The sequence below is a fragment of the Vigna unguiculata genome, chromosome 3, assembly GCF_004118075.2.
Source record: "Vigna unguiculata cultivar IT97K-499-35 chromosome 3, ASM411807v1, whole genome shotgun sequence".
NCBI lineage: Eukaryota > Viridiplantae > Streptophyta > Magnoliopsida > Fabales > Fabaceae > Vigna > Vigna unguiculata.
Window position 1 is genome coordinate 47722099 of NC_040281.1, and position 26654 is coordinate 47748752.

The window sequence follows — 26654 nt, forward strand, 5'->3', positions numbered from 1 at the left end:
TAAAATTGATGAATATTATGATTAAATTGAAAAAATAAAAAATAAAACTAAATTGAAAAAATAGAATGAAAATTAGGACCAAATCATTATTTAAGCCATGTTTTTTATTTAATTGAATTCTTTTATTTTTTAAATAAATATGATGTAGTCCCATTTGTTAACTACGTTAAATTGCAGAAGAATATACATTACACATACTTAAACAATTACCGCTTAGGGTACGGGTAATAGATCTCCCGTACCCTACCCGCTGGATAAATATTTGTCCCGTACCCATATCCATATCCGTCGGGTATCCGTTATGCGGGTACCCGTCTATTTTTTTCATATCCGCGGGTATCCACGGGTATCCGCGGGTATTTACAAAAATATTTAAAAAAATAAATATTTAACCATAATTAGTGCTTAGATCAACAAGTCCCCTCTCTCTGATTGATTCTTGAAAAACAAACAAATAAAAAATCACTACCAATTTATATTGTAGTTTATTTTTGAATAAAATATTAAAAAAATTACTAACTTCATCAATGTCCACCTCTTGCAACATTGTATAAAGTTTCATGTTAACATGTACCCGCCCCGTTAACATGCAGGTATCAAAAATACCCATACCTGCGGATAACAGGTATCCATTTTTAATATCTATTTTCTACCCGTTACGGATTTTATTCGCGAATACCCGCAAGTACGAATTTTTTTGACATCCCTAATCAAGTATGAATTCAATCATCAACATATTGAAAAGCAAATTGTTAATTGAGTCTTATATATAACCTAAAACACTAAAACTAGTATACAGAAGACTTAAAATATATTTAACTTAAATTTTGAGTGTTACTTTTTCATTTATTTTTTTTTCAATTTTCTTATGTATTTCTGTTTTTGTACGTGTGTGCGCTTTTTTCCCAATTTTCAATTCACATTAAGCAATTCTGAATTGTCAAATTCACCCTCTGTCTTCTCCTTGTCTGAACCGGTCCAATTCACCAAATCGGCGACCTCGCCTTCCGTTGGTATCTACTCTCTCTCCCTTTCTCTCTCTCGAAACAACAGATCCGCGGCGTAAAACCACTGTTTCGATAGTCTCCATCGATCTTCAGATAAAGTGGACCGGAGATGCCGGTTGCCGCTTCTGCCATATACTTCCTCAACCTCCGCGGCGACGTTCTCATCAACCGCCTCTATCGCGACGATGTCGGGTACTCTTGCTTCCAGTTTTCCCTCTCTTTCACGTTTTCACCGATTCGTACATAGAATCTTTCTTCAACTGTTACGCGCCTTTCGATCGTAGCTTGTTGAATTGTATGCATCGGTTATACCATGGTTTCGTATTTGAAACAGTTGACTTAGCTAGGGTTGATTGGTGATCTTATTGCAGGGGAAATATGGTGGATGCTTTTAGGACTCATATTATGCAAACAAAGGAGCTTGGTACTTGCCCTGTGAGGCAGATTGGTGGATGCTCTTTCTTTTACATGAGGATCAGCAATGTCTACATTGTCATTGTTGTCAGCAATAATGCCAATGTGGCTTGCGCTTTCAAGTTTGTTGTTGAGGTACACCGCCACCTCTGCCTGTAATTCACCTATATCTGAGATGATGGCTTTGTTGGGGTGCTGCTTGTGCAGGACTCTCTCTTATTTAGCTTTTAATTATTGATGTTTTGATTGTTGTTAACGTTTTTTAAATGATTGTTTGGTGTTAGCTTCTACACTGAGTGAACAAGATGGGAGGAACCTTCTAAATCCTAATAGTTAGCACAAGTTATGATGTATGGATGATTGAAAAGAGGGCTGTAAGCTTCCATGACTTTTGTGAGGAGCATGGATAAATGATGACCTAAGTCAGAATTCACTTGGGATTTGTATAAGTACTAAGGGTCATACAGATCAGTTAGGGTTTGACAGCGTTTATTTCTAGGCTTAAGCATCTACATAGAGGGATTTTTTGTGACACCAATGATTTTATTTCTCGAATCACTATATTCTCCGTCTTGTAATTTTCACATATACCTGGTGCTTGTGGCCTTTTAGTTTTATATTGTGGGCGGCAACAGATTAGTTGTTAGATTCTGGATATGCTGGTTGTATGCATTAATTATGATAATTTGAGTGGCCTTCTATTCAGGGCGGTTGACTAATTGAAATTCCTTCTCTTTACAATTGACCTTCGTCGTAGTCTATATTGCAAAATATATTTAATATAACACTTACATTTATTTTAACAATGCTTTTATGACATCCCATCCTATTGTCACATCATGAAAATTTTCGAGAAGTAAGAAATGGTGAGCACTAATTACAGATGTTAAGGTGAAATGACACGGACATCGGAATAGTATATAACACTGGTGCAGATATTCTAGAAAAACTTCTGATATAAATTTCAGTTTCACTTATTGGATATAATTTCTGGCAGGAAGAGAGAGTCAGTGCTGAGCTATAAAGTAATTTTATGTGTTTGTTAATTTGTAGCTGTTGATCTTTGGATTGATTTCAGGAATGCTGAGTTTATTCGCCAATTGACCTATTATTAAGTCTAGGAGATATTATCTTATGATCATTAGTCAGAGTAGTAACAAAACCCTTTCAAATGCCATTAAGAGAGTGATTTAAGATTTCAATCTGCCAACAAATTAATCACTCAATCCCTATCTCTCTTCTACGGGGTCCTGATCAATTGACAACACCGGAGAAGCCAAATTTTCTTTAACACCTTATAGATCTTTTTGAGTGGTTTCTCTAAAAGGTTTACACCCTGTTGTCATTAAAAAAATAACATTTTTGCTTTGTGGTGATTGATAATTGTACTTTTTTACTTTACAGGCTGTTGCATTGTTCCGATCTTATTTTGGTGGAGCTTTTGACGAGGATGCAATTCGCAATAATTTTGTACTCATTTATGAGCTCCTAGATGGTATGTAAATCAGCGCCTGGGTTTTAGTTTGCTCTATTTTTTAAAATTTCTGAAATTATAAGAGTATATTGTAGCAAAGTTACATCTGCGTAAGTTTCTTTAAGTGAGGAGTAATACATGTCAATTTTGGTACTTATTCGGAAGAGGTAGATGCTTTTGTATTATTGTGCATCTTAGTTATTCGAATATATTTTAATGATATTCTTTTCATTGAAATACAAATTAAATTATGCAGATAACTGCAATAAGCATACTTTTAGCTGGGATTGGTTACAAAGAAGTCACATTTATGTATGGTGGCAATTGGCAAAAATGCAAGTAAACAAAGGAAATGATACAAAGGGTTTCTTTATCTCGATGCCTTTGGCAAACTCAAAGTTCATTTTATTGGTCTCAAGTTCCAATATCTTGATCAAAATGATTACCATGAGTTCAATGAAATTAGTGGGCATATAAACAATAAACTAGGTTTTTCTTTTGAATTGTAGTGAACATGGTCTTGATTGTGCTTGTACATGTGCAACGGTAACTACGCTCTTGCTTGATAACTATTAGATGTGTTGCATTGTGGGTCTATTCTATATTATTGAAATGATAAACAAATATATTTGGCCAAGTTTGTTCAGTGTTGTTGAATGCCAGAGTAAATTCTGTGATATAGAAAAAGATATTTGTCAATAAATAGGTGAATGGTTATTAACTACTGGTTTTTGCAGAAATTATGGACTTTGGTTACCCACAAAATCTTTCACCAGAGATCTTAAAGCTTTATATCACACAGGAAGGAGTGCGTTCCCCATTTTCATCCAAGGTTAGCCAGCTAACACTGTTGTTGCTAGTAGCTACTATGAAGTAAGGCCACAGATATGAATATGATAGGAGAAAACATGGATATATTGACATAGCAGCAAAAAATACAGAGAATAATACCATATAAATCAATGTTATAAACAGAGAATAATACCATATAGATCAATGTTATCAAGATCGTGGGTAAGATCGCAAACTCGTACGATCCTGTGAGTTTTGAACCCCAAAATGAGCTGACGCGGAGGCTGGATTGGAAGCCAGCCGGATCGGAATGATCTTCCGAGTTTGCTTGCCGGAACTTTCCGATCCCTTACGATCCTCGAGTTTGACAACATTGATTAGATATACAAATGTATGGAAATACCAAAACATCAACTGATACGCAAACTAGCTATTTGTTCCATATCAGCAATATATTCCCTTTTTCGAAACTTCTCTACTTCTCTTGTCACTACCTTGATGCTATAGTTGAAAAAGATGGAAATGCACCACCTGTGTTCTTCCAACCGTGAAAGAGAACCGCCTCTGGCCAAATTCCCATCTATCGGTTGGCTGCTTAAGTTGATGATCAAATTGTCAACCTTTGTTGGGAATTTACTAGATTATGAGTCTCAACGTTGATCTGTTCTGTGTTGATACTTAATGCTAAGCTGTCTCTGGCATGTCACCTCAAGTGGAATGTTTATTCTGTCATGATGTTCTTGTTTTTCTAAAAGCATATTACTGAACTTAATATTTTTGCAGACTTCAAAATATTTTGTAGTTGCTTCATATTTTTTTCTTCACTGTTCCTGATTGATGAGGCTTGTGTTATACCAATGGACTGTGGTCAGGTGTAATTATTATAATAACAAAAAAATTATGATGCAAAATTTTAACTTCTGTCCATAAAGCTGGTATCAATTCAGATTACTCTTCTTTTACTGTTTTGTTTAATGTTTATCTATCTGTATATCTGTATATTTTTACTTCTAACCCAACATGTTTACCTGGTTGGTTTTGTGTTACATTAACTCCTTTGCTTGCTATATTCTTTGTACATCAAATAAAAGCCCTCAGACAGACCTGTTCCAAATGCAACTTTACAAGTTACTGGTGCTGTTGGGTGGCGGAGAGAAGGTCTTGTGTACAAAAAGAACGAGGTACCATGGCATCTCTTGTTTACATACAATTATTGCCATACAGCTTGTGCTTTTGTAACATTGGCCTGTTGCAGGTCTTCCTGGATATTGTTGAAAGTGTAAATCTTCTTATGTCTTCAAAAGGTAGGCTGTGAATTTCATTTTTCTCCATATTGGTATTTGCTAGATTGCCTGCCTTCTGACTAGTTTGTGAATTTAGGTAGTGTTCTGCGATGTGATGTCACTGGGAAGATTCTTATGAAATGCTTTCTTTCTGGAATGCCTGATTTAAAGTTGGGTTTGAATGACAAGATTGGTCTTGAGAAAGAAGCACAACTTAAATCCCGTCCTGCTAAAAGGTAGCCTTCAGTTGCCAATGTTTTTTTATGCTTTAAATATCGCCAATTCAAACACGTTTCTTTAGGTTCTCCTGATGTTAGCATTGAATATTAAATGGGGCGCCTGTTTTCTTGTTTTCACTTTATAGTACCTATTCTGTATGCTGTATTTAGAAAGTGTATTTTAACACCCTCTCAAAAACAAATCTATGTTGCAGTGGTAAAAGTATCGAGCTTGATGATGTAACTTTCCATCAATGTGTGAATCTGACAAGGTTCAACTCAGAGAAGACCGTTAGTTTTGTACCACCTGATGGTGAATTTGAACTAATGAAGTAGGTTTTTTCTTTCAATCCTATCTATTGCTATCAAATTTCTTAACAGCAATTTGCTCTTTATTGTTTGTAATTCCGTCTGTCATTCAAACTTATCCTGTTTAACCATTAACGTAATATCAGCTAATACAATTATATTTATGCAGGTATCGTATAACTGAGGGAGTTAATCTTCCTTTTAAAGTATTGCCTACCATCAAGGAACTTGGTCGATCACGGATAGAAGTGAACGTTAAGGTTTGTAAATTTTCATGTTGGATATCCATTTTCTTGATGATATGCCATCCTCCACTTGTTCATTTATTTTTTCAGTACATGTTTTTCAGGTAAAGAGTGTGTTTGGTGCAAAAATGTTTGCACTTGGGGTTGTAGTAAAGATTCCTGTGCCAAAACAAACAGCAAAAACAAATTTCACAGTTACATCTGGCCGAGCAAAATACAATGCCTCTATTGACTCTTTGGTTTGGAAGTAAGTGTCTTCATTTTGCTTATTATTTGAACAGTAATTCCAATTATATTTAAAGTTATTGGTCGGTATCATTCATTATTCTTCCCCTCTGCACCCCACTCTTTTTCCATTTATACTCTAGTTTTTAGTGTTTTTCATTTTCATCATTATAGACTTGCCATTCTAATATCATTATTGCTTGCTCTTTCTTTATTTATAGGATTAGAAAGTTCCCTGGGCAAACTGAGTCAACCTTAAGTGCAGAGGTTGAACTTATTTCCACAACAACAGAAAAGAAATCTTGGACTAGACCACCAATTCAGATGGAGTTTCAGGTTTGTTGTTCAATCACTAGTGGTTGTTTCAATAATTTCTTTAATTTAAATGTTGCTTTTGAATTTAATTTTGCCAACTTTGTCATCTTGTGATTTTGGTTTATCCTTGTCATAATATTTCTGATTCTAAACAAAATAAAGGGTCCGCTTTTGTCTGTCTCTTGGAAGAAATTATGGCAATTAGACGCTGGAATAACAATCACGTTCCTTCGCCAGATGTTGTCCAATTGCGTTGATTTAAAATAACCATTTATTTGTTTTAAATTTCCTTTTACCCCTCCCACTTTTGGCCATGCTTGATCCTCTGCTGTTGGCTTAAATTTTCGAGAAATTATCATATTCACTTCAGTAGCCGTCTTTCCAAGCATTCACTTGTACGTACTTTTTCTCTTGAGACAGGTTCCCATGTTCACAGCATCTGGTTTACGTGTCCGTTTCCTCAAGGTATCCATCCCGACCTACCCTACTCTTTTCTCGTGCATCCTCTCACAACTAGGTGGTTCTATCTTCTTTATTTACTCCCTGCAGGTGTGGGAGAAGAGCGGGTACAATACCGTTGAGTGGGTTCGTTATATTACAAAAGCAGGATCCTACGAGATTAGGTGCTAGACACAATTGGCGTTGCTGGTTGGAGATTAAAGCAAAATCCGAAATAAGGCGCAGTTTAGGCAAGTTTTCCAAGTTTCTTATCAAGTATTATGATGTATGAAAGTTTCAGGCGTTACTCAACGTGCTGTCAGTATGATTCTTTGTGTGAAAATCAGTTTTAATATTTTTGTTCCAAAAGGCCAGCTTGTTATTGAAACCTGAAATTGATTGTTTTCTCTCGTACGCTTTGTATTTTGTTATATTTTTTATAATATTGATTTATTGTAATGATAATTTTATTGAGTGGTGTTTAATTACATTATTTCATCTTGGAGTTGATTTTAGGATTTTATGTGCTTAATATTGCAAGGAAATGACCAATGAAATGGCAAACTAATCGTTTCTTTGTCCAGGTAGAAGTTCTCTTAAGTTTCATCATACGAATAAGGGGTTAGAGTTAGGGGTGTCAAAACGGGCCAGCCCGGCCCGTTTTGGCCCGGCCCGTTTTGGCCCGTTTTAAATGGGCCGGGCCGGGCTGGCCCGACAAGGCAAAACGGGTTGTTTTTTTGGGCCCGGCCCGTGGGGTGGCAGGCCGGCGGGCCGGCGGGCTGGCTCGCCATCCTTTTCCTGATATGTTCATTTTGTGGCCCAAAATCAGATTTTAAATCTTTTCATTTCAAATTTAGTTGACTACATTAATTTGTATATAAATGTAACAGTACTACATATGCATTAATACAATAATAACCTGCGCAGTGACTATAATAATAGTCAGGGTGGTTTGTTATGTAACACAACCAAAGATACAAGTTACAACAGTGAAAAGTCAACACAAAAGGAAACATTTGAAATTGTGAATTGTCAAGTGAGAGTGTGTGTGTGCAGAACCCAATGCCTTTACCGTTTTATCTTTGCATTTCAAACACCAACATGAAAATAAAAATTAAAAATACCCAAAGAAAATAAAATATTAATTTATTTATTCCGCCTGTTTTTGTCTTACGGTCCGCGGGCTGGCCTGTTTTGGCCCGCGGGCTGGCCCGACGGGCCAGCGGGCTTGACGGGCCGGGCTGTCATGGGTTGGCGGGCTGAAATTCGTGGCCCGGCCCATCGGGCCGGGCCCATTTTGCCATCTCTAGTTAGAGTTCAGCATGACAATAACCTAATTTTCGTAGAAGAAGCGGAATAAACAAAAAGAGGACAAAAATAAGGTTTCCTAAAATCCTGTTCACTAACTTTTTTGAAAAATATCTAGATATAGTCTTTCCTCAATCTGAATACTTTCTCGCTCCGATTCCGCACTGTTATTCTTAACTTTAAGCAGCTGGGAGAATTACATTTCATGAGTAACTTTAAAATTATTTTCAGTTCAGTTAAAACAAAATGGTAGAGACTAGATTGTTGGAAACAAGTGAGATTACGGCGAGTATGAATAAAATTATATGGGATTTATCTGTTTTCTTCTCCAATCGAGATATCTCCTCCTTCACCCAAAAGAGAATGATTAAATAATAAAGATAAATAAATGGGGAGTATGAAAATTTAATTTCTATATTTATTATTTTATCTTAATTTGGTTTTATTTTTTTTTTAAATTGAAACAATTTTAATTCTATTTGTTTACGTATCAAATTTAACTTTTATATAAATGTTATTTGATATTTTTAATAAAATTAAGTTTATTTAAACTTATTCTTTACATTGAAATTTATTTAAATTTTGGTTCAAATATTTATATATCAATAATTTTTAGACAAATGTTAAAGTTGGTTTAAACATGACATTTTTATAAATTGAAATGTAAAATTTTAAAAAAATTTAAAATGTTTTAAACATGACATTTTTATAAATTGAAATGTAAAATTTTAAAAAAAATTAAAATGTTATAAATTATTAAATATATTTATTTTTAAATAGTTTTATAACAATTTTAAAATAATTAAAAATTTTATAAATTTTTAAATAAAATTATAAATAAATTTTTCTATTTTAAATTATTATAAAATTGTTTTAAATTTTTACATTTGAATTTATAAAGCTATTATTTTAAACCAATCCTAACATTTGTCAATAAATTATTGATATATAAATATTTAAAATAAAATTTAAATAAAGTTCAATACAAAATATAAATTTAAGTAAACTTAATTTGGTTAAATATATCATTGTAACACTTATATCAAAGTTAACTTTGATTTCAATTTGGAAAGGAAGAAATTGCTTCGATTTAAAAAAATTGGAATTAAATTGAGACTTCATAACAAATATAATGATTAAATTGAGATTTTCAACCATAACACATGACACTTACATTGCCACGTCATATTGTCACTGCCATGTGATGAAATCTAAATTTGACATGTGGCATTTTTTTTAAAAAAATAAAATAAAAATCACAAACTGAAACGTGACACATTAATTAACATAGTTACTATATTATTAACGGAAGGGACGTAACAAATTTATAAAAGTAAGGACCAAATTGAGACAAATAAAAAAAAGGGACTGATTTGAGATTTCTCTATAAAAAATGGAGATTAGTTGAATGATTTATACCTTCACCGTAAAAACCAAGCAATAATAACATGGTATTTTGAATTCCATATGCAATTTTTAAATCATTTAATTATATATAGAAAGAGTAGTATGAAAAAGAGTGGATTTTTAATTTTATCTTATCTATAAAGAACCTAGTTTCATTTTAGTCTCCAATACTTTTTTTTTTTTCAAATCAGAAAGCTTGTGACAATTTTTATACAAATCAAAAGAGAACATAATAATGAAAATAAATTATTCATATCATGCATAATGGCCGAAAACTTCCAAACCCCAAACTCTAAACCAAAGCCCCAAATATTAAGTTCATACCCTTTACTCTTTAAACCTTAACTATTGAGTCTTAAATCATAAACCTTAAAAGTCCAACATCTTAAACTTTAAACTCTAAACCCAAAATCCAAAATCCAAACCAACACCTAAACCCAAAATTCTAATCCAAAATTTTAAAATCCTAAATCCTGAGAGTTAAATTCGCATCCTAAACCCTAAACTATAAATCTTAAGTCGTATGTCTTTAACTTTTAATTCTAAACTCTAAACCCTAACTTATAAATTTGTCGCATGTCATAAACCTTAAGACATAGGTCATTGACCCTTATCTCTAAATCCTAAAGTTTTAGATTAAGTAAAAATAATAATATTAAAAATGTATATAAATTTATTAATTTAAAAATTTTGGATTGAAAATAATATTTGATGTAAATTTGATTCATATTTTATTAGCATTAAATATCATTGATCAATTTTTCCAAAAATTCAAAAATAATACTAGAACCAAATATTTATCTGTAATGATGATAGATTTCTATTAATGCTGTCACTTTATATTGAAGTCATGCAAATTTGAACATACCATATGATCTTGACAAAGATCCATATAGGTAAGGTTCACATTTCCTTAGATTCAATTTTTATGCATGTCAAAAATATTAGTTGTTCATGTATCTATATATTTTTCCTCCATCAACATAAGTCTACTTTTCTAATGATTTTTTGTCCACCCAAGAAATTGTTTGTCTAAACTGTAACATTAGATAAGATTTTGCTTAAAGTTTGAACTAACTTATCTCCTTTACGAGAACAAAAAAAGTTAATGAAGTTAATAAATACATTTATTAGGTAACGTTCAATGTAAAATATTTATAAAAATTAGAATGTTACTCTTATTCATGGCTTGTTTCTTCGAATCAGCTTCTTAATTTTGGTTTTCAACTTTGATTGTGGAATGGGTTAGATTAATAGTAAATCATTTGTATCTGATTCAACTCCTTTTACTTTTGTTTGTTATTATACATAAGTTTTGTTAAGGTGTTTCATATTAGTTAAAAACTAAATCAATCAAACCAAAGTCTCTTTTATCTCACTAGTTTTGTTAAGGTGCTTCATATTATTTAAAAACTAAATCAATTAAACCAAAGTCTCTTTTATCTCACTCTCAATCATTGCTAGTATTAATAAGAAGATATGTCTATTATTGTGTGGTTGTTGTAAAGAAAATGAGATGATATTTTCTTATTAGAAAGATGTAGTCTATTCGAATAATTGGTTTGAAATATTTGAAACCTCCATTGATTTGTTAAGAGGCAAAAGAACATTTTACATGATAAAAACATGATAGATGTCTTACCCCATCAAACATATATAAGAAAGATTAGCTACATAACAATTATGTAATCCACACTTTCTTGAAGAGTTTTCATTCATCTAGGAAAATCATTATATGATTTGTTTCCATATCTGAATTTAATATAAGTATTTCTTTTTTCTATTTTGCAGTATCCATAACTTTTATTCTATAGTCAATCATTTTATAAAAAGAAGGATTTGTTTTTAACCAATTTAAAACAAACATAGGCATTTGACTTGATTGAGCATAAATTATAAGTTTTGACAAAAAAAAAAAAATTAACAAACCGAAGTGTTAACATACAAATATGACAAACTTTTTATTTTTTTACACATTTGTGCTAACATTCTCACCCCTTATATTATTGTCATTACTTTTAGGGAAAAGAGAAATCCAAAAATAATTGTAATGAACTAGAATTCAGAATCCTGACTCTCTCATGACCTTGGTCAAAATTTGAACATAGTAATCAATATGAGTCTTGGTAACAACCTCAACCCAGATTTATCTATTTTAACAAGACAATGCTTAAAATTTTATTATTATATATATTATACTATATTATATAAAATATGCATAATGTTATATATTACATATTATATTATAGTAAAAATCTATATATTATATATTTTATATTTTTTGTTTTCGTTCACATCACATCTTAATTTTTTCTTTATCGGTTAATTGGTTAATTCTTATGTTATCAGATTTGTTATTATGAAAAATGAAAAATAATAATAAGAAAGTTTGGAAGTGCAGAAAAAAAAAATGCGGGATGAAGAAAGAAGTATCCTTCTCTCTTAGTTTCTTAATTCTTGATTTTATTTATCCATTTTATATATTAAAATTAAGAATTTATATTTAATCACAAAGGAAATTTATTTTTCTTTTATATATATATATATATATATATATATATATATATATATTCACTTACTCTTTTTATAATTATTTTTCTGAATTCAAATAAAATTTATTTTTTAATTTTATTTTTTTAATTATTAAGTTTTTAAATTCAAAAAATTATTTATAATAAAAAAATTATAAAATTTATTTAATTTTATAATTATTATTTTTTATTAAAATTATTTAATGATTTATTAATATTTTTATTTTAATAATTAAAATTCATTTTATAATTTAATAAAATTATGTTTTTTATAACACATATTAACTTGTCACAAATAGAAATTCTAACTGGTTAATTACATTGAATTAATCGGTAATCAGAATTAATTGATTGATAATCAAAATTAAATTTAGAATTAATTGATTGATAATGATAATTAAATTATAAAAAAGAGAATCAACGTTGGATCACACAAGAGTTAGTCACCCTCCTTACCAAAGTAGCTCTCTTCTATTCTCTGCTGACTCCTTAAGAAAGAAAAAACCTGTTGGGAATTGAAAGTCTCAAGTCTCTCTTCGGTTATTTGAAACAACTACCTAACTGATTAGAAAGTGAGTGCGAGTTACACTCACAGAAAGCCTACCGTCTGTGAAACTTGTCCTTTAACTATGGAGAGACAGCTTGTGATGACTTCAATGTGAGGTTTCTGCATATGATGTAGAGATATTTTTTGTTTCAGAGATTCCACAACTTGCCATTGTATGTGGATAGTTTTTCGATAATCATCTAGAAGCAACTATTTTTCTTAATATCATTTTATGATAACATGCTGTTAAATTGTGCGGGGTTTATGCTAAATTCTTTTTATTTTGTAAATATTATAAGTGACTTTTGATAATACTTTTTTTTAACATTTTTTGTGTGTGTTAGTTTCAAGTTATTGACAACGTCTGTCCGCATAGACCGTTTGATCTACTGAGTTTACTGATATCAGAAGAGATGTGCTTGGGTGCAGGGGACTTCATTGTTGTAGGTAGAGGTGTAACAGACAAGTCCGATCACTAATATAGGATATCACAGTTTTATCCATTTCGCTAATGTAGAAGTAATACAGTTTTCTCAACTGTAAAGACAAAAAAGAATATAAATATATATATAGACAGACAATAAAGCTTATATCTCATCTCTATCAACGTTTATATGCTTAAAATTCTCATGGTTACATGTCTATCTATACTACATTTATAGGAAGAATTCTGACCCTACATTTATAGGAAGAATTCTGACCCTCTCATATATGTATTCTTGACCAAATTATAAATGATTGTTAGTACCAAATATACTTGTTGCAAACTATTTTGTGATAGTTTTCAAATATTTTCTGCTTTACAACAAACATTGCAGTGCATTGAAAATCGTATAAATACTCTCAACGCCACATTTCACTTCCACTCCATTCCGATCAACGATCTTCACACACTCGCACCTTCACTATCGATGCACTTCGAAACTTGTGCCGGTGGTGCACCACACCGTTGGGTACACCTTCACCAGCAACACAGAAACAGAGAATGGACGAGTGTGAGAGCGATGACGCGTGGAGGAGGAGAGGAAAAGTGGATGGAGACACTTCCTACTTGAAAATGTGGAGGAAGGCACTGTGCATGACGATTTGGAGAAGAAGACCAGTGAGTTCAACAAGCTTCTACAAATCTCTACCGAAGAGCGGACCACGTTCGACGACGAACGATAGCGCGGTATAACCGAATTACCTCAATCTCTTTCAATTCTTTCTTTCAGTCTTTTACATTTTCCACTCAATAATCAAGAAAGTTAACTAAAAATCAAGAAAATCAAGCAAGATAATTAAAAATCAAGAAAATCAAGAAAGCTAATTAAAAATCAAGAAAATCAAGGTTTCTAATATTTTACATATTGCAATTAAATTTTGGCTGCATTTTTTTATGTGTCTGCGTTGGTAATCTTTGAATGCGGCCGCGTTCTTTTATTTTAATAAAGAACGGCAAATAGAATAAAAAGGAAATCAATGCTTCCGTAGCATTGGGGTTGCATGGTTTGTGAATTGCCTGGATTTTATTTGAAGATTGCAATATAACGTGCTGTGAAGATTCTTTCGCTGGATTTTCTTAACTAAGAAATGGAGTGGTTTAATTTAGTTTTATTAACTAACAAATGTTATTATTGATTTCCTGTATTCTAGTTATCAAAATTTGAAGTTATCCCTGAGATTGAGGTTACGTGGTATGTTAATATAATATTCTGTGAATATGCAATTGTGTTTATTTTATTTCCTAAGAATTTGATAGTATACTTGAGAGATGTTATCGGAAGTGTTGATTTCTTATGTATTATTTTTTTTTTTGTCGTTTGTTTGTTAATTATGTGATAGAATTGGGTTCGGGAACCGGAGTGCGGAGTGGGGTTATTCCTGTGCAAGAGTCAGCAACTCAGGGAAATGGTGTGTTTGGCCCTGATTTTTGGTCCTGGACTCCTCCCGTGGAGAGTGACGTTCCTTCAGATGAGGACAGTGTCCAACTTTGCCCGATGCAATTGTGGAGAAGGAGCGGACTCCGCAATTTCTCTCTATTCCATTTGCGAGTTTACTTTCTCAAAGACAACAGAGTGACACTCTTCCACCATTTCAGTCACTTTTAGAGGTTGAGAAAGTGAAATCTGCATCTAACCACAGTCGAAGCAATTATGATTCTGAACCTATGCTCTGTATTTCTAACAGTTTTGGCTTTACACAAGTTACACAATTAGAAGGTTGAGTTTTACAAGCTCTTGAGGTAGATTATTGTATAATTTTGTTAGTACTCTTAAATTTTTATTGTGCACAGTGGATATTATTTACTTCTATTTTACTTTGTCTATCTAAACTATCTTAGATAGAATTGGTTATGAAGAGGTTATACTGGGTAGAGTGTTAGTTGAGACTGTGGTTTCATTCAGTGTTAAATGGAAAACTAGAATTCATTTTGGAAGTCTGAATTTTTCACTTTTATTTTTCTTTGTCTATCTATAAACTATCTTAGTCAGAATTGGTTATGAAGAGGTTATATTGGGAAGATGGTTAGTTGAGACTGTGGTTTCATTCAGTGTTAAATGGAAAACTAGAATTCATTTTAGAAGTCTGAATTTGTCCAGAAGAAAGTGTAGCAATTATGCAGCTTTTTCAATCTATTATCTTCGTGTTTTTTTTTTTTCAAAAGTTGTTGTCGCTGTCTAACTGTTGAATAGACAAAGTTCCTGATATTTTTTCTGTGAAACTCATTACCTGATCCCTCATATCATGTTGCCCAAAACATTATTTTTCAGTTAGTTGTTTTCAGTTTACTGTTTGTGTTTTCAAACTTAATGCTTTCTACTGAATTTCTGAGTGCAGTTTTTTTGGGGTTTGGATCTTTTGTGCAACAAAGTGAATTTCATTAGGCTTTTTCAAGCAAAAATCTGCTACTTTCCTTCCAACTTGCATTTTACCCTTGCTGCTACACCTAAAAACACCCAATAAAAAATATGCAGGTCTGCAAAGTGGCAAGCAGCATGTGGTCTAAACTAGGCTGCCTAAACCGATCGACAATGCCTAAACTTGGAAGAAGTAAGGTTTTTGGTTCTGGAGTAGATCTTGGTATCATGCACGCATTGCAGATCGACCTTTGTGATACATGTGTTTTTAGGTAATATAATTATTGAGAACTAGCACTGAGCAGCAGTAATTGTGGTTTTTATTTCTTAGTAACCATCATTATTGGTTCTTCCAGGTTAGTTACTCTTTATGTCACCTTGCAAAATCACACCTGAACAAGTTTCGGAAGGAAGTTGCGCCACATGAAGTTCTGAAAAGGTTCCAATCAGGAGAATCGCTAATGGAGCTTGTAAGTTCCAATATAGTCAAACAACTTTCGCTAATGGAGCTTGTAAGTCACCTTGCAATGTTCTTTTTCTCTAATTTCAAGCATCACAATCTATAATTTTCTGCATCCAAATAAGATCTGATCAGTGATTAGGAATGATATGATATATCCTTTGCTTTTACAGAATGAGGTACAAAACCGTAAAATCACTGCAAGTAGCGTAAAGCAGTAGCACATTAAGGACAAGCGAATCTGTTTGTTTCACCTACGAAGCATATTTATTTGGAAACAAGATTTCATATCGATTCATTTTAAATTCCCTCAAACCAAATAATCTTGTCTAACAATTCCTTATACAACTGCACCTTAGTTTGCGTATTGGCACAATCAAGGTCCCAAAATATTTAGGTGCTTTGTTCACGTAAGTAAAAGTGGCATGTTTGTTTTTCATGCGGTCTATCAATATATCTAAAAGTTTATATAACTTCATTAATGTGCAAGTCTACTTTCATTTTCTTTCCGATTGACTACAGAGTTCAGATGCGTGTATAATTGAGTATGTTTGTTGTGTTAGCTGCTGAAAAATCTAGTAGATAGCAGAAAGAAGGTAAAGTCGTGGATAAAGGATGAAAAAGCTGATCCTATAAGAGTTCAGCAACGAGATATTCAGCAGCAAGCACTTAAGCTTACCGCTAGCAGAAGGTGTTGCTTTTTCTCTTTTCTTGCATCTTTTAAAATTAAATGTTGTTGTTCCTTTTGTGTTGAATTGAATAGTGTGTTATGCAGTATGTATGGATGCCTGTGATTTTCTAATTAAAGAGGTAGAGGCAGGAGGCAGGACCAGAACTAGGAGCCAAAGCCAGGAGCCAAAGCTAAGAGCTAAAACTAGTAGCTAGTAGCTAACAACTAATACTAGTAATTAGAGATAGTAGCTAAAGCAAGACCTAGCTACTAGAGCTAGAGTTAGTTGCTAGAGCTACTAGAGCTAGAACTAATAGTTAGAACAAGAGCTAGAGCTAGTTGCTAGAGTTAGAGCTAAAGCTACTAGAGTTAGAGCTAGAACTAATAGTTAGAACTGGGAGCTAGAGCCCTAGGATTGGGAGCTAGAGCGTTAGAACTGGGAGCTAGAGCCCTAGGATTGGGAGCTAGAGCGTTAGAACTGGGAGCTAGAGCCCTAGGATTGGGAGCTAGAGCGTTAGAACTGGGAGCTAGAGCTGGTAGTTGGAGTTGGTAACTAGAGCTAGTAACTAGTAGCTAAAGCTGGTAACTAGTAGTTAGAGCTGGTAACTAGAGATGGTAACTTGTAGCTAGAATTGGTAACTAGAGCTGGTAACTAGTGGCTAGAACTGGTAATTAGTAGCTAGAACTGGTAACTAGAGCTGGTAACTAGAGTTGGTAACTAGTAGCTAGAGTTGGTAACTAGTAGTTGGTAGCCAGGAGTTGGGAGTTAGGAGCTGGGAGCTGAAAGTTGGGAGTTGGGAGCTGGAAGTTGGGAGCTGGGAGCTGGGGGGTGGTAGTTGGGATCTGGGAGCCGGGTGCTAGGAGTCGAGAGTCGTGAGACGATATATAACTATAGCTATAACTCAGTTTGGAGCTACGAGTTTCGAGCTTCAAGCTTCGAGCTACGAGTTTCGAGCTTCAAGCTTCGAGCTACGAGTTACGAGCTTAGAGCTTAGAGCTACGAGCTTAGAGCTACGAGCTTAGAGCTACGAGCTTAAAGCTACGGGCTACGGGCTACTAGCTACGGGCTTCAGGCTATGGGCTACGGGCTCAGGGCTACAAGCTCAGGGCTTCGGGCTACGGACTTAGAGCTACGGACTTAGAGCTACAGGCTTAGAGCTTCGAGCGATGGGCTTCGAGCTACGGGCTTCAAGAACGAGCTATGGGCTACGAGCTTAGAGCTACAAGCTTAGGGCTACGAGCTTAGGACTACTAGCTACGAGTTACGAGCTTGGAGCTACGAGTTGCGAGCTGCGAGCTACGAGCTTTGGGCTACGGGCTTCGGGAAATTGCGTTCGGGCTACGAGCTTCGAGCTACAACCTTCGAGCTACGAGCTTAGAACTATAGGCTTAAAGCTACGAGCTTAGCACTACGGGCTTAGAGCTACGAGCTTAGAACTACGGGCTTAGAGCTACGGGATTAGAGCTATAAGCTTAGAGCTACGGGCTTAGAGCTACGGGATTAGAGCTATAAGCTTAGAGCTACGGACTTAGAGCTATAAGCTTCGAGTGACGGGCTTCAAGCTACGGGCTTCGAGCTACAAGTTACGAGCTACAGTCTTCGAACTACGGGCTTCGAGAACAAGCTAAAGGCTACGAGCTTAAAGCTACAAGCTTAGAGCTACGAGCTTAGGACTACGAGCTTAGGGCTACATGCTTAGGGTTATGAGGTTAGGGCTACGAACTTAAGGCTACGAGGTTAGGGCTACGAGCTACTGGCTACAAGTTTAAAGCTACGAGCTACTGGCTACAAGTTTAAAGCTACGAGCTTAGGGGTACGAGCTATGGGCTTATAGCTACGACCTTAGAGCTACGAGCTTAGAGATCCGGGCTTAGAGTTTCAAGCATAGAGCTTCGAGCTACGGGCTTTGAGCTACGGTCTTTGAGCTACGAGCTACGAGCTACGAGGTACGGGCTTAGAGGTACGAGCTTAGAGGTACGGGTTTTGAGCTACGGTCTTCGAGCTACGAGCTTTGAGCTACGGGCTTCGAACTACGGGCTTTCAGTTACGGGCTTCGAGCTACGAACTTCGAGCTATAGGCTTCGAGCTACGGTCTTCGAGATACGGGCTTCGAGCTACGAATTTCAAAATAGGCTTCGAGCTACGGGCTTCGAGCTATAGGCTTCGAGCTACGGGCTTTGAGCTACGGGCTTCGAGCTATGGGCTTTGAGCTACGGGCTTTGAGCTACGGGCTTCGATTTACAAGCTACGAACTATGAGCTACGAGCTACGAGCTTAGGGCTTCGAGCTTAGGGTTATGAACTTAGAGTTACGAGCTTAGGGCTTTGAGCTTAGGGTTATGAACTTAGGGCTACGAGTTTAGAGCTACAGGTTTAGAGCTTCGAGCTACGGACTTCGGGTTTCGAGAACGAGCTACGGGCTTAGAGCTATGGGCTACAACTTAGAGCTACAGGCTTTGAGCTACGGGCTTCGAGCTATGGGCTTCGAGCTACGAGCTTCAAGATTCAAGAAACGAGCTATGAGCTTCGAGCTACAGGCTTAAAGCTATGAGTTACGAGCTTAGAGCATTGAGCTTAGATTTTTGAGCTACGAGATTTGAGCTACAAGCTTCGAGCTTCGAGCTACGGGCTTCGAGCTTCGAGCTACAAGCTTAAAGCTACGGGATTAGAGCTACGGGCTTAGAGCTACGAGCTTAGAGCTATGAGCTTAGGGCTACGAACCTAGGACTACGAGCTACGGGCATCGAGCTACAAGCTTCTAAAACGAGCTTCAATCTACGAGCTACGAGCTTGGGGTTACAAGCTTGGGGCTACGAGCTTTAGGGTTTCGAGCTACGGGCTTCGAGCTACGAGCCTCGAGCTACGAGCCACGAGCTTAGAGCTTAGTGCTACGAGCTTATAGCTACAAGCTTAGAGCTACAACCTTAGAGCTTAGAGCTTAGAGCTACGACTTTAGACCTACGACCTTAAAACTATTATCTTAGAGCTACGACTTTAGACCTACGACCTTAGAACTATTATCTTAGAACTACGACCTTAGAGCTACGAGCTACGAGCTTAAAGCTACGGGATTAGAGCTACGGGCTTAGAGCTACGAGCTTAGAGTTATGAGCTTAGGGCTATGAACCTAGGACTACGAGCTACGGGCATCGAGCCTCAATCTACGAGCTATGAGCTTGAGGTTACGAGCTTGGGGCTACGAGTTTTAGGGTTTCGAGCTACGGGCTTCGAGCTATGGTCTTGAGCCACGAGCTTAGAGCTCAGTGCTACGAGCTTATAGCTACAAGCTTAGAGCTACAACCTTAGAGCTCAGAGCTTAGAGCTACGACTTTAGACCTACGACCTTAGAACTATTATCTTAGAGCTACGACTTTAGACCTATGACCTTAGAACTATTATCTTAGAGCTACGACCTTTGAGCTACGAGCTTAGAGCATAGAGCTTAGGGCTACCAACTTAGAGCTACGAGGAACAGGCTTAGAGCTACGGGTTAGAGCTTCAAGCTTTGAGCTTCGAAGTACGGGTTTTGAGTTTTGAGGTACGGGCTTTAAGCTACGGGCTTGGAGATATGAGTTTGAGCTACGGGCTTCGAACTATGGGCTTCGAGAACGAGCTACGGCTTCGTGAACGAGATATGGGCTTCGAGTTATGAGCTTCGAGCTACGAGCTTCGAGTTACGAGCTTCGAGTTACGAGCTTCGAGTTACGAGCTTCGAGTTATGAGCTTCGAGCTACGGGCTTCGAGTTACGGTCTTTGAGCTACGGTTTTCAAGCTACGGGCTACGAGCTACGGGCTGCGAGCTACGAGCTACGAATTGCGAGCTACGAGCTACAAGCTACGAGCTACAGGCGACGTGTAAGACTCGTGGAATTTAATTAATTAAATAAATAAATAATTAATAAATACGGGGGAAAATAATTTATGACATTAAATTATGATTGGGATGACGTGGAAAAGTACTAGCTCAAGTGGTTGAGAGTACTTTGATTGTGTGAGAGGTAGAGATGTCAAAATGGGTTTCAACCCGTGAGCCAACCCGGCTCACCACGGGTTCGAGCCGGGTTGGGTTGAGAAAAATTCAACTTTTTCAAAAGTGGGTTGAACTCAACCCGGCTCACTTAACCCACGGGTTAAACGGGTTCGAGCCGGGTTGAAGGTGGGTTGGCCCACTTAATCCACCAACATTTTTTTACAATTTTTTTTTTATTTTTTTTAAATTTTCTTTTAATTTTTTTTAATTATTTACTACTCCAATTATATTTGTTCACAATTTCATATTTTTAAATGCTAGAATGTTGCTTAATTATATTTGAATTATTTGAATGTTTAATTAATTTGATTGTCAAGTTATATATATGTTGATACTTTAATCTTTAACTATAATCTTTATAGTAAATTACTCAAGTAACCGTCTTATAAACAATTTTTTCTAAATTAGCATGAAAAAAATGTATAGTTTTTTTATTTATATTTTGTTGAATAGCATGACAGAAAATTTGTAATATTAGTCATGCTTTCTTAGACTAATGGATACTTTCTTGGAAATAATTCTTCATATATTGGTGGTGAGCGTGATCAAAATATTGGTTCTTAATTTTACTATGATTGTCATCTCATGGGTTACTTAAAAATTTATTTAAATATTTGAATAATAAAAAAAATAAATAAATAATTTTTTAGGTGGGTTGGTGAGCCAACCCACTTAACCCACCAACCCGTGGTGGGTTGAGCCGGGTTACAAAATTTCTGGCTCACCAGAAAGTGAGCCGGGTTGGGTTCACCCATTTTGAACCCGGCTCGTGGTGAGCCAACCCGTGTGAGCCGGGTTGGCTCACTTTGACATGTCTAGTGAGAGGACTTTGATTGTGTGAGAGGACTTGAGTTCAAGTCTTATGTATGCCAATTTTTGTGTTATGGTTCATTATTATTTTAAATATATGATAATCATGCTGTGAAATAATATGATAATTAGATGATGATTGTTAGCATGAAACATGAATTGGCATGATGGTTTGATATTGATTTGGCAATTGCATGGTTGTGGGTTCAAGTCATGGAGAACTCACATTAAACTTTATTTTTGGTATTTTTTTGGCTTTGACTTGAATATGAAAAGTTGAGGGAAATCCTAGTTGAATGGCAGAATAGGGGTGGCTGTAAAATAGCTCATAATGGGACAATGAATGGCAATTAACCACCATTAAGTGGCATTTTTTCGTTTTGGGATTAATAACCTAGCTTTTAGGCATTCTTTAAAAAGCAAAATTTGGTTAATAGTTAAGGTTTGACAAAGCTGAAGTTATACCAGAAAACTAAGCACGAATTCTGAGTGTGGTGAGGCTTGGGTGAGGTTCTGGGGGCTGAATTGAGAGGGAGCCAAAGAGGAGGGCCATAGTTGCTCATTGGAAATTCTCAAGTGTCAAAGTTTTAAAGCGAAAGGACCTAGGTTAGGGGAGCTGGACTCCGTTGTTTTATCTATTCATTAATAATATTTGATGTATGATAAATTGGGTGCTTGTATGCTGTTGTTTTTCGTGAAATTCTGCCGTTTTTGGAAATTTTCCAGAAATCGCCTGGCGGGTGATGAATCACCGTCAGGCGACACATCTGTCTTAATTGGTTTTGGGGTTCTGGGAAAGGAACCGCCTGGCGGCACATTCCCGGTCGCCAGGCGACGCATAGACAAATCACTTAATTTTCTGGGTTTGGATGAGGCGCCAGGCGGTGACGAGTGACTTGCCGGGCGAGGCAAGCCAGATTGGTTCGTTTTCGGTGTTTTATAGGTTCTGTGATGATTTTAATCGGAGGGAAAGCTAAACTCGTGCGTTATAGGGGGAAAGGGAAGTCAAACGGCAATTGATTCCATAATATTTGTGAGGTGATCGAATGAAACAGTGGAAATATATTCTAGGGCTGAAAATAAATCGGGATTGGTTGTCATAAAGGAAAGATTGGATAAATTACGGTAAAAGAGTACTGAAGGTGAGAGGATCGTGCGTTCTTAGGATGAAAATCGTTTCGGATGAGAATTGGATGGAAACCATGAGTGTGTGAGGTGGAGGAATGTCAAGACTACGAGGGTAACGCTAGGTAAGTGAGTGAAACCTGAATCATGATTTTGGGAAGCGTTAGTAGTTCAGGAATGTGGATTGAATTGATAATGTTGGTAGGCTTAGTTATGTAGATATTAGAATTGAAGTACAAAATGTTACAGTAGAGGTATGGATTCATGGGTGTACTGTATTATTTGGGTGAGGCGTTGAGTTCATGAACTGTGGTCATCGGGCAACTAATTGTATGGCTCATATTGTAGGTGGTTAAGGAGTAAAGTAAAAATAGTAGGAACAGAGGGAGAAAAGATACCCAGGTTCCACAATTCAATGACATAAAAGATTTGAGAATGGTAGCATGTTCTGATTGGGTTGGATATTCGACAAAGGATGAGTATGATGGTTATGTTCTAGTGGATTTAGAGAGTTAAGGGTGATCAAGTAAGTGAAAATTATATTGAGTGAGTAGTGCTAATACAATTTGTGCATGATAAATTTTGGAGTATAGACTGCGATTGGTATGCTTCACAACTCTTAGACGGAATCTAACTGAGGAATGGGGACTAGAACCTATCAGGCAAGTTAAAAACCAGTACAGATGGGGGCGGAGTTAAGACCGCCAGGCGATAGCGAGAAAACAAAGACGCCTGCAGTACAGGGCGCCAGGCGATAGCCAGTGTACATGGAGTTCCTGGTGTGAGTGGCGCCTGGTGGAGCGGGAGATCCCGCCAGGCGATAGGAGCAGAAACAATAGGGTTTTGGAGCATTGGCGCCTGGCGGTGGGGGGCTGACCCGCCAGGCGGTGGCTGCTGTGTTTGCGTGTTTTGAGGCGCTTGGCGCCTGGCGGTACGTGTCCCCCGCTAGGCGATTTAGTTGTTGTAAGTCCTAGTTATTGGACTTTGTAGGGTGTTCTACAAGGCTTTTGGTGATGCTTCAAAGGTAAGATTGCTGGGTTCCTTGAGTTGAGCTCGGAACGTATCCCTTGAGTTGAGCTCGGGATAGGGGTTAAGCACATACATTCCTCGAGTTGAGCTCGGAATGGCATCCCTCGAGTTGAGCTCGGGATGGCGGATGAACACGAGGAACTCTTGAGTTGAGCTCGGGTTGGCGAGTGTTGCCGGTGTGAGTGTGCTGGTTGTGGCCAGTACGGATGGGTCCAGATAGATTGCCCTCCTTAGTAAATTGCTGACGAGTTTGGTAGTCTTGGGACATTACGGACTATGTTCATATTTAGGAACTCCACCTGGCGTTACGGTGTATGATCCGTGGCATTGGTTCCCGCATGTGCTTTGTCGGTTGTGGTCGATAGGTTTGGTAGCAAATTACCTTGGGGTAATCACTAGAAGAGGTAGAACACGAAAATCTGGTTGTGGCCAGATGATAAAGAATAGAGAAAGAGATCATATATTGGTTCTTTGCAGAAAATATAGTTATATGGTTGGATATATATATATTTATTATTATGATGTATGTTGATTTCATAAGCTCACCCTATCTGCTTGTGTTTGGCGATGATCGTGTACGCGGTACACGTGAGCAGAGGATGTTGATGCAGGTGGTGCCGATGATGCTTAGATACGGAGCGGGAGATAGTATGGGAGACTTTTTATGATTTTATGTTATTTGTATTTTGAAATAAAATGTAAAAGTCTATGAGACCATTCTTGATTATTCAGATTTTGTAATCTTAGATTTGGACTTCAATATTGAAATTATAAAAGTTTAAATTTCCCGCGCTTTTGGGAAATGAAGTTTATTCATAAATGCGACATCTTTATGATTTTATTTGTTTTATTTATTTAAATCAGTAATATCCTGACGGGATGTTACACGACGAGTTACGAGCTACTGGCTTTGAGCTACGAGCTACAGGCTACGAGCTACGAGCTACGAGCTATGAGCTATGAGCTACAAGCTACGAGCTAAGAACTAAGACCTAAGACCTAAGAGCTAGGAGCTACAACCTTAGAGCTTAGAGCTATGACTTTAGACCTACGACCTTAGAACTACTATCTTAGAGCTACGACCTTAGAGCTATGGGCTTCGAGCTTCGAGCTCCAAGCTTCGAGCTTCGAGCTCCAAGCTTCGAGCTTCGAGCTTCGAGCTCCAAGCTTCGAACTTCGAGCTTCGAGCTTTGAGTTTCGAGGTACGAGCTTTGAGTTTCGAGGTACGGGCTTTGAGCTACAGGCTTGGAGATACGGACTTTGAGCTACGGGCTTCGAGCTACGGGCTTTGAACTATGGGCTTCAAGAACGAGCTACGAGCTTCGAGCTACCGACTTTGAGTTACGAGCTTCGAGCTATGGGCTTCGAGTTACAGGCTTCGAACTACAGTCTTCGAGCTACGGTCTTCGAGCTACGGTCTTCGAGCTACGGGCTTCGAGCTACGGGCTTCGAGCTACGAGCTGCGAGCTACGAGCTGCGAGCTACGAGCTACGAGCTACGAGCTACGAGCTACAGGCTACGAGCTACGAGCTAAGAGCTAAGAGCTAAGACCTAAGAGCTAAGAGATAAGATCTAAGAGCTACGAGCTACGAGCTTACGGTTATGAGGCTGGGGCTACGGGCTACGGGCTACGAGCTACGAGCTACGGGCTACGAGCTACAAGCTATGGACTACGAGCTACGGGCTACAAGTTTAAGGCTACGAGCTTGGGGGTACGAGCTACAGGGTACGAGCTACGAGTTTAGATCTACGGCCTTAGAGCTCTCATAGATCATATATTATCTCTCATCTCATAGATCATCTTTATTTTTTATCTTTATCTTTTAAAAATTAATACTTTATTATAAGATGTTATAATATGTAATAACAAAATAAAAATACTAAGATAGTAATAATAAATAAATAATATAATATAATAAAATAAGGCCTAAATATATATTTGGTCCCTATTTTTGTTATTTTTATTCAATTTGGTCTCTATTTTTGTTTTGTGTTCAATTCGGTCTTCATTTTCGTCAAATTATGGTCAATTTGGTCATTTTCACTAACGGTGTTTAAATAGTTAAGGTTTTTGAACACTACATGTCACGTGTCAGCTCCGGGTTCTTTTGATTTTTTTAATTTCTTTTAATTTATTTTCAAGTTTTTTTTAAATTTTTTTAATTTCAAAAAAATTGTCCACGTGTCAAGTCACAATTGTGCCACGTGTCAGTTTGTGGTAGTATTATTTTTTTTGTTCAATTTAGTCCTTATATTCTAAAATATTTTTAAAATTGATATATAAAAATATTTTAGAAAAGTAAACTAATATTTGTAATATTAACATTTAAATATATAATATTTTAGATTTTAATATATAAAATGCAATAAAAATATTAAATATTTTAAATTTAAATGTGAATTTTACAAATGTTAATATATATTTTTAAAATTAGATAATTATATTATAATAATATTTAGATAATTATATTCTATTTAACAATTGAATCTAAGAATTATATTCAATTTACAATTAAATATTATAATTTATAATAATTGAATTTAAAACATAACTAATAATAATATCAATTTTAAAAATTAAATGGTTCTATTTAACAAAATTTGGGACTAAATTAAACAAAAATAACGAATATAGAGACTGAATTGAATAAAAATAATGAATATCGGGACTAAATTGAATAAAAAGAAATAATACAACCATAAAGTGACACGTGGCACTAGCATTGGCACGTGGCACAATTGTGACTTAACACGTGGACAATTTTTTTGAAATTAAAAAAGTTTAAAAAAATTTAAAAAAACTTTAAAAAAATTAAGAAAAAATAAAAAAAAATAGGAGCTGACACGTGGCATGTATTGTTCAAAAACATTAACTATTTAAACACCATTAGTGAAAAGGACCAAATTGACTCTAATTTGACGAAAATGAGGACCTGATTGAACACAAAACGAAAATAGGGATCAAATTGAATAAAAACAAAAAAATAATATATATTTAAGCCATAAAATAATGAATAGATAATTGAATATTGACATTATTAATAAATTAAATAATAAACCATTTTAAATAATTCTTCACTTAAAATTATAATAAATTTAAATAATATTTTAAAAATTAACATAAATGAAAAGAGATAATAAATGAGAGATGAGAGATGGGAGATGCGAGATGATAGA

At 35.8% G+C, this 26654-nt stretch overlaps 1 protein-coding gene and 1 long non-coding RNA gene across 3 annotated transcripts; both read left to right on the top strand.

Annotated features, from left to right (window-relative positions):
- The first annotated feature begins 898 nt into the window (after positions 1 to 898).
- Positions 899 to 7228, top strand: LOC114179101 (AP-2 complex subunit mu-like). The gene is made up of 13 exons (XM_028065320.1): positions 899 to 1199; positions 1379 to 1556; positions 2826 to 2916; positions 3633 to 3727; positions 4779 to 4868; positions 4943 to 4991; positions 5068 to 5206; positions 5404 to 5520; positions 5667 to 5757; positions 5847 to 5989; positions 6189 to 6303; positions 6703 to 6747; positions 6832 to 7228. The coding sequence occupies exons 1-13, from the start codon at positions 1117 to 1119 to the stop codon at positions 6910 to 6912; spliced, it is 1317 nt and encodes a 438-aa protein (XP_027921121.1). The 5' UTR covers positions 899 to 1116; the 3' UTR covers positions 6913 to 7228.
- Positions 7229 to 14309: 7081 nt separating this feature from the next.
- LOC114177498 lies at positions 14310 to 24134 on the top strand. 2 transcript variants are annotated; one of them, XR_003603136.1, is made up of 5 exons: positions 14310 to 14737; positions 15471 to 15625; positions 15710 to 15865; positions 16377 to 16504; positions 24074 to 24134. It is a non-coding gene; the product is annotated as an uncharacterized LOC114177498 (long non-coding RNA). The 2 variants fall into 2 exon arrangements; XR_003603137.1 differs by lacking the exon at positions 24074 to 24134 and adding an exon at positions 16589 to 16738.
- Positions 24135 to 26654: the final 2520 nt, after the last annotated feature.

Excerpts from the sequence above, each read along its gene's own strand:
- LOC114179101 (XM_028065320.1), top strand. The coding sequence starts at position 1,117 with ATGCCGGTTGCCGCTTCTGCCATATACTTCCTCAACCTCCGCGGCGAC. Across the intron at positions 5,521-5,666 it reads GGTGAATTTGAACTAATGAA|GTATCGTATAACTGAGGGAG; the intron begins GTAGGTTTTTTC and ends ATATTTATGCAG. Across the intron at positions 6,304-6,702 it reads CAATTCAGATGGAGTTTCAG|GTTCCCATGTTCACAGCATC; the intron begins GTTTGTTGTTCA and ends CTCTTGAGACAG.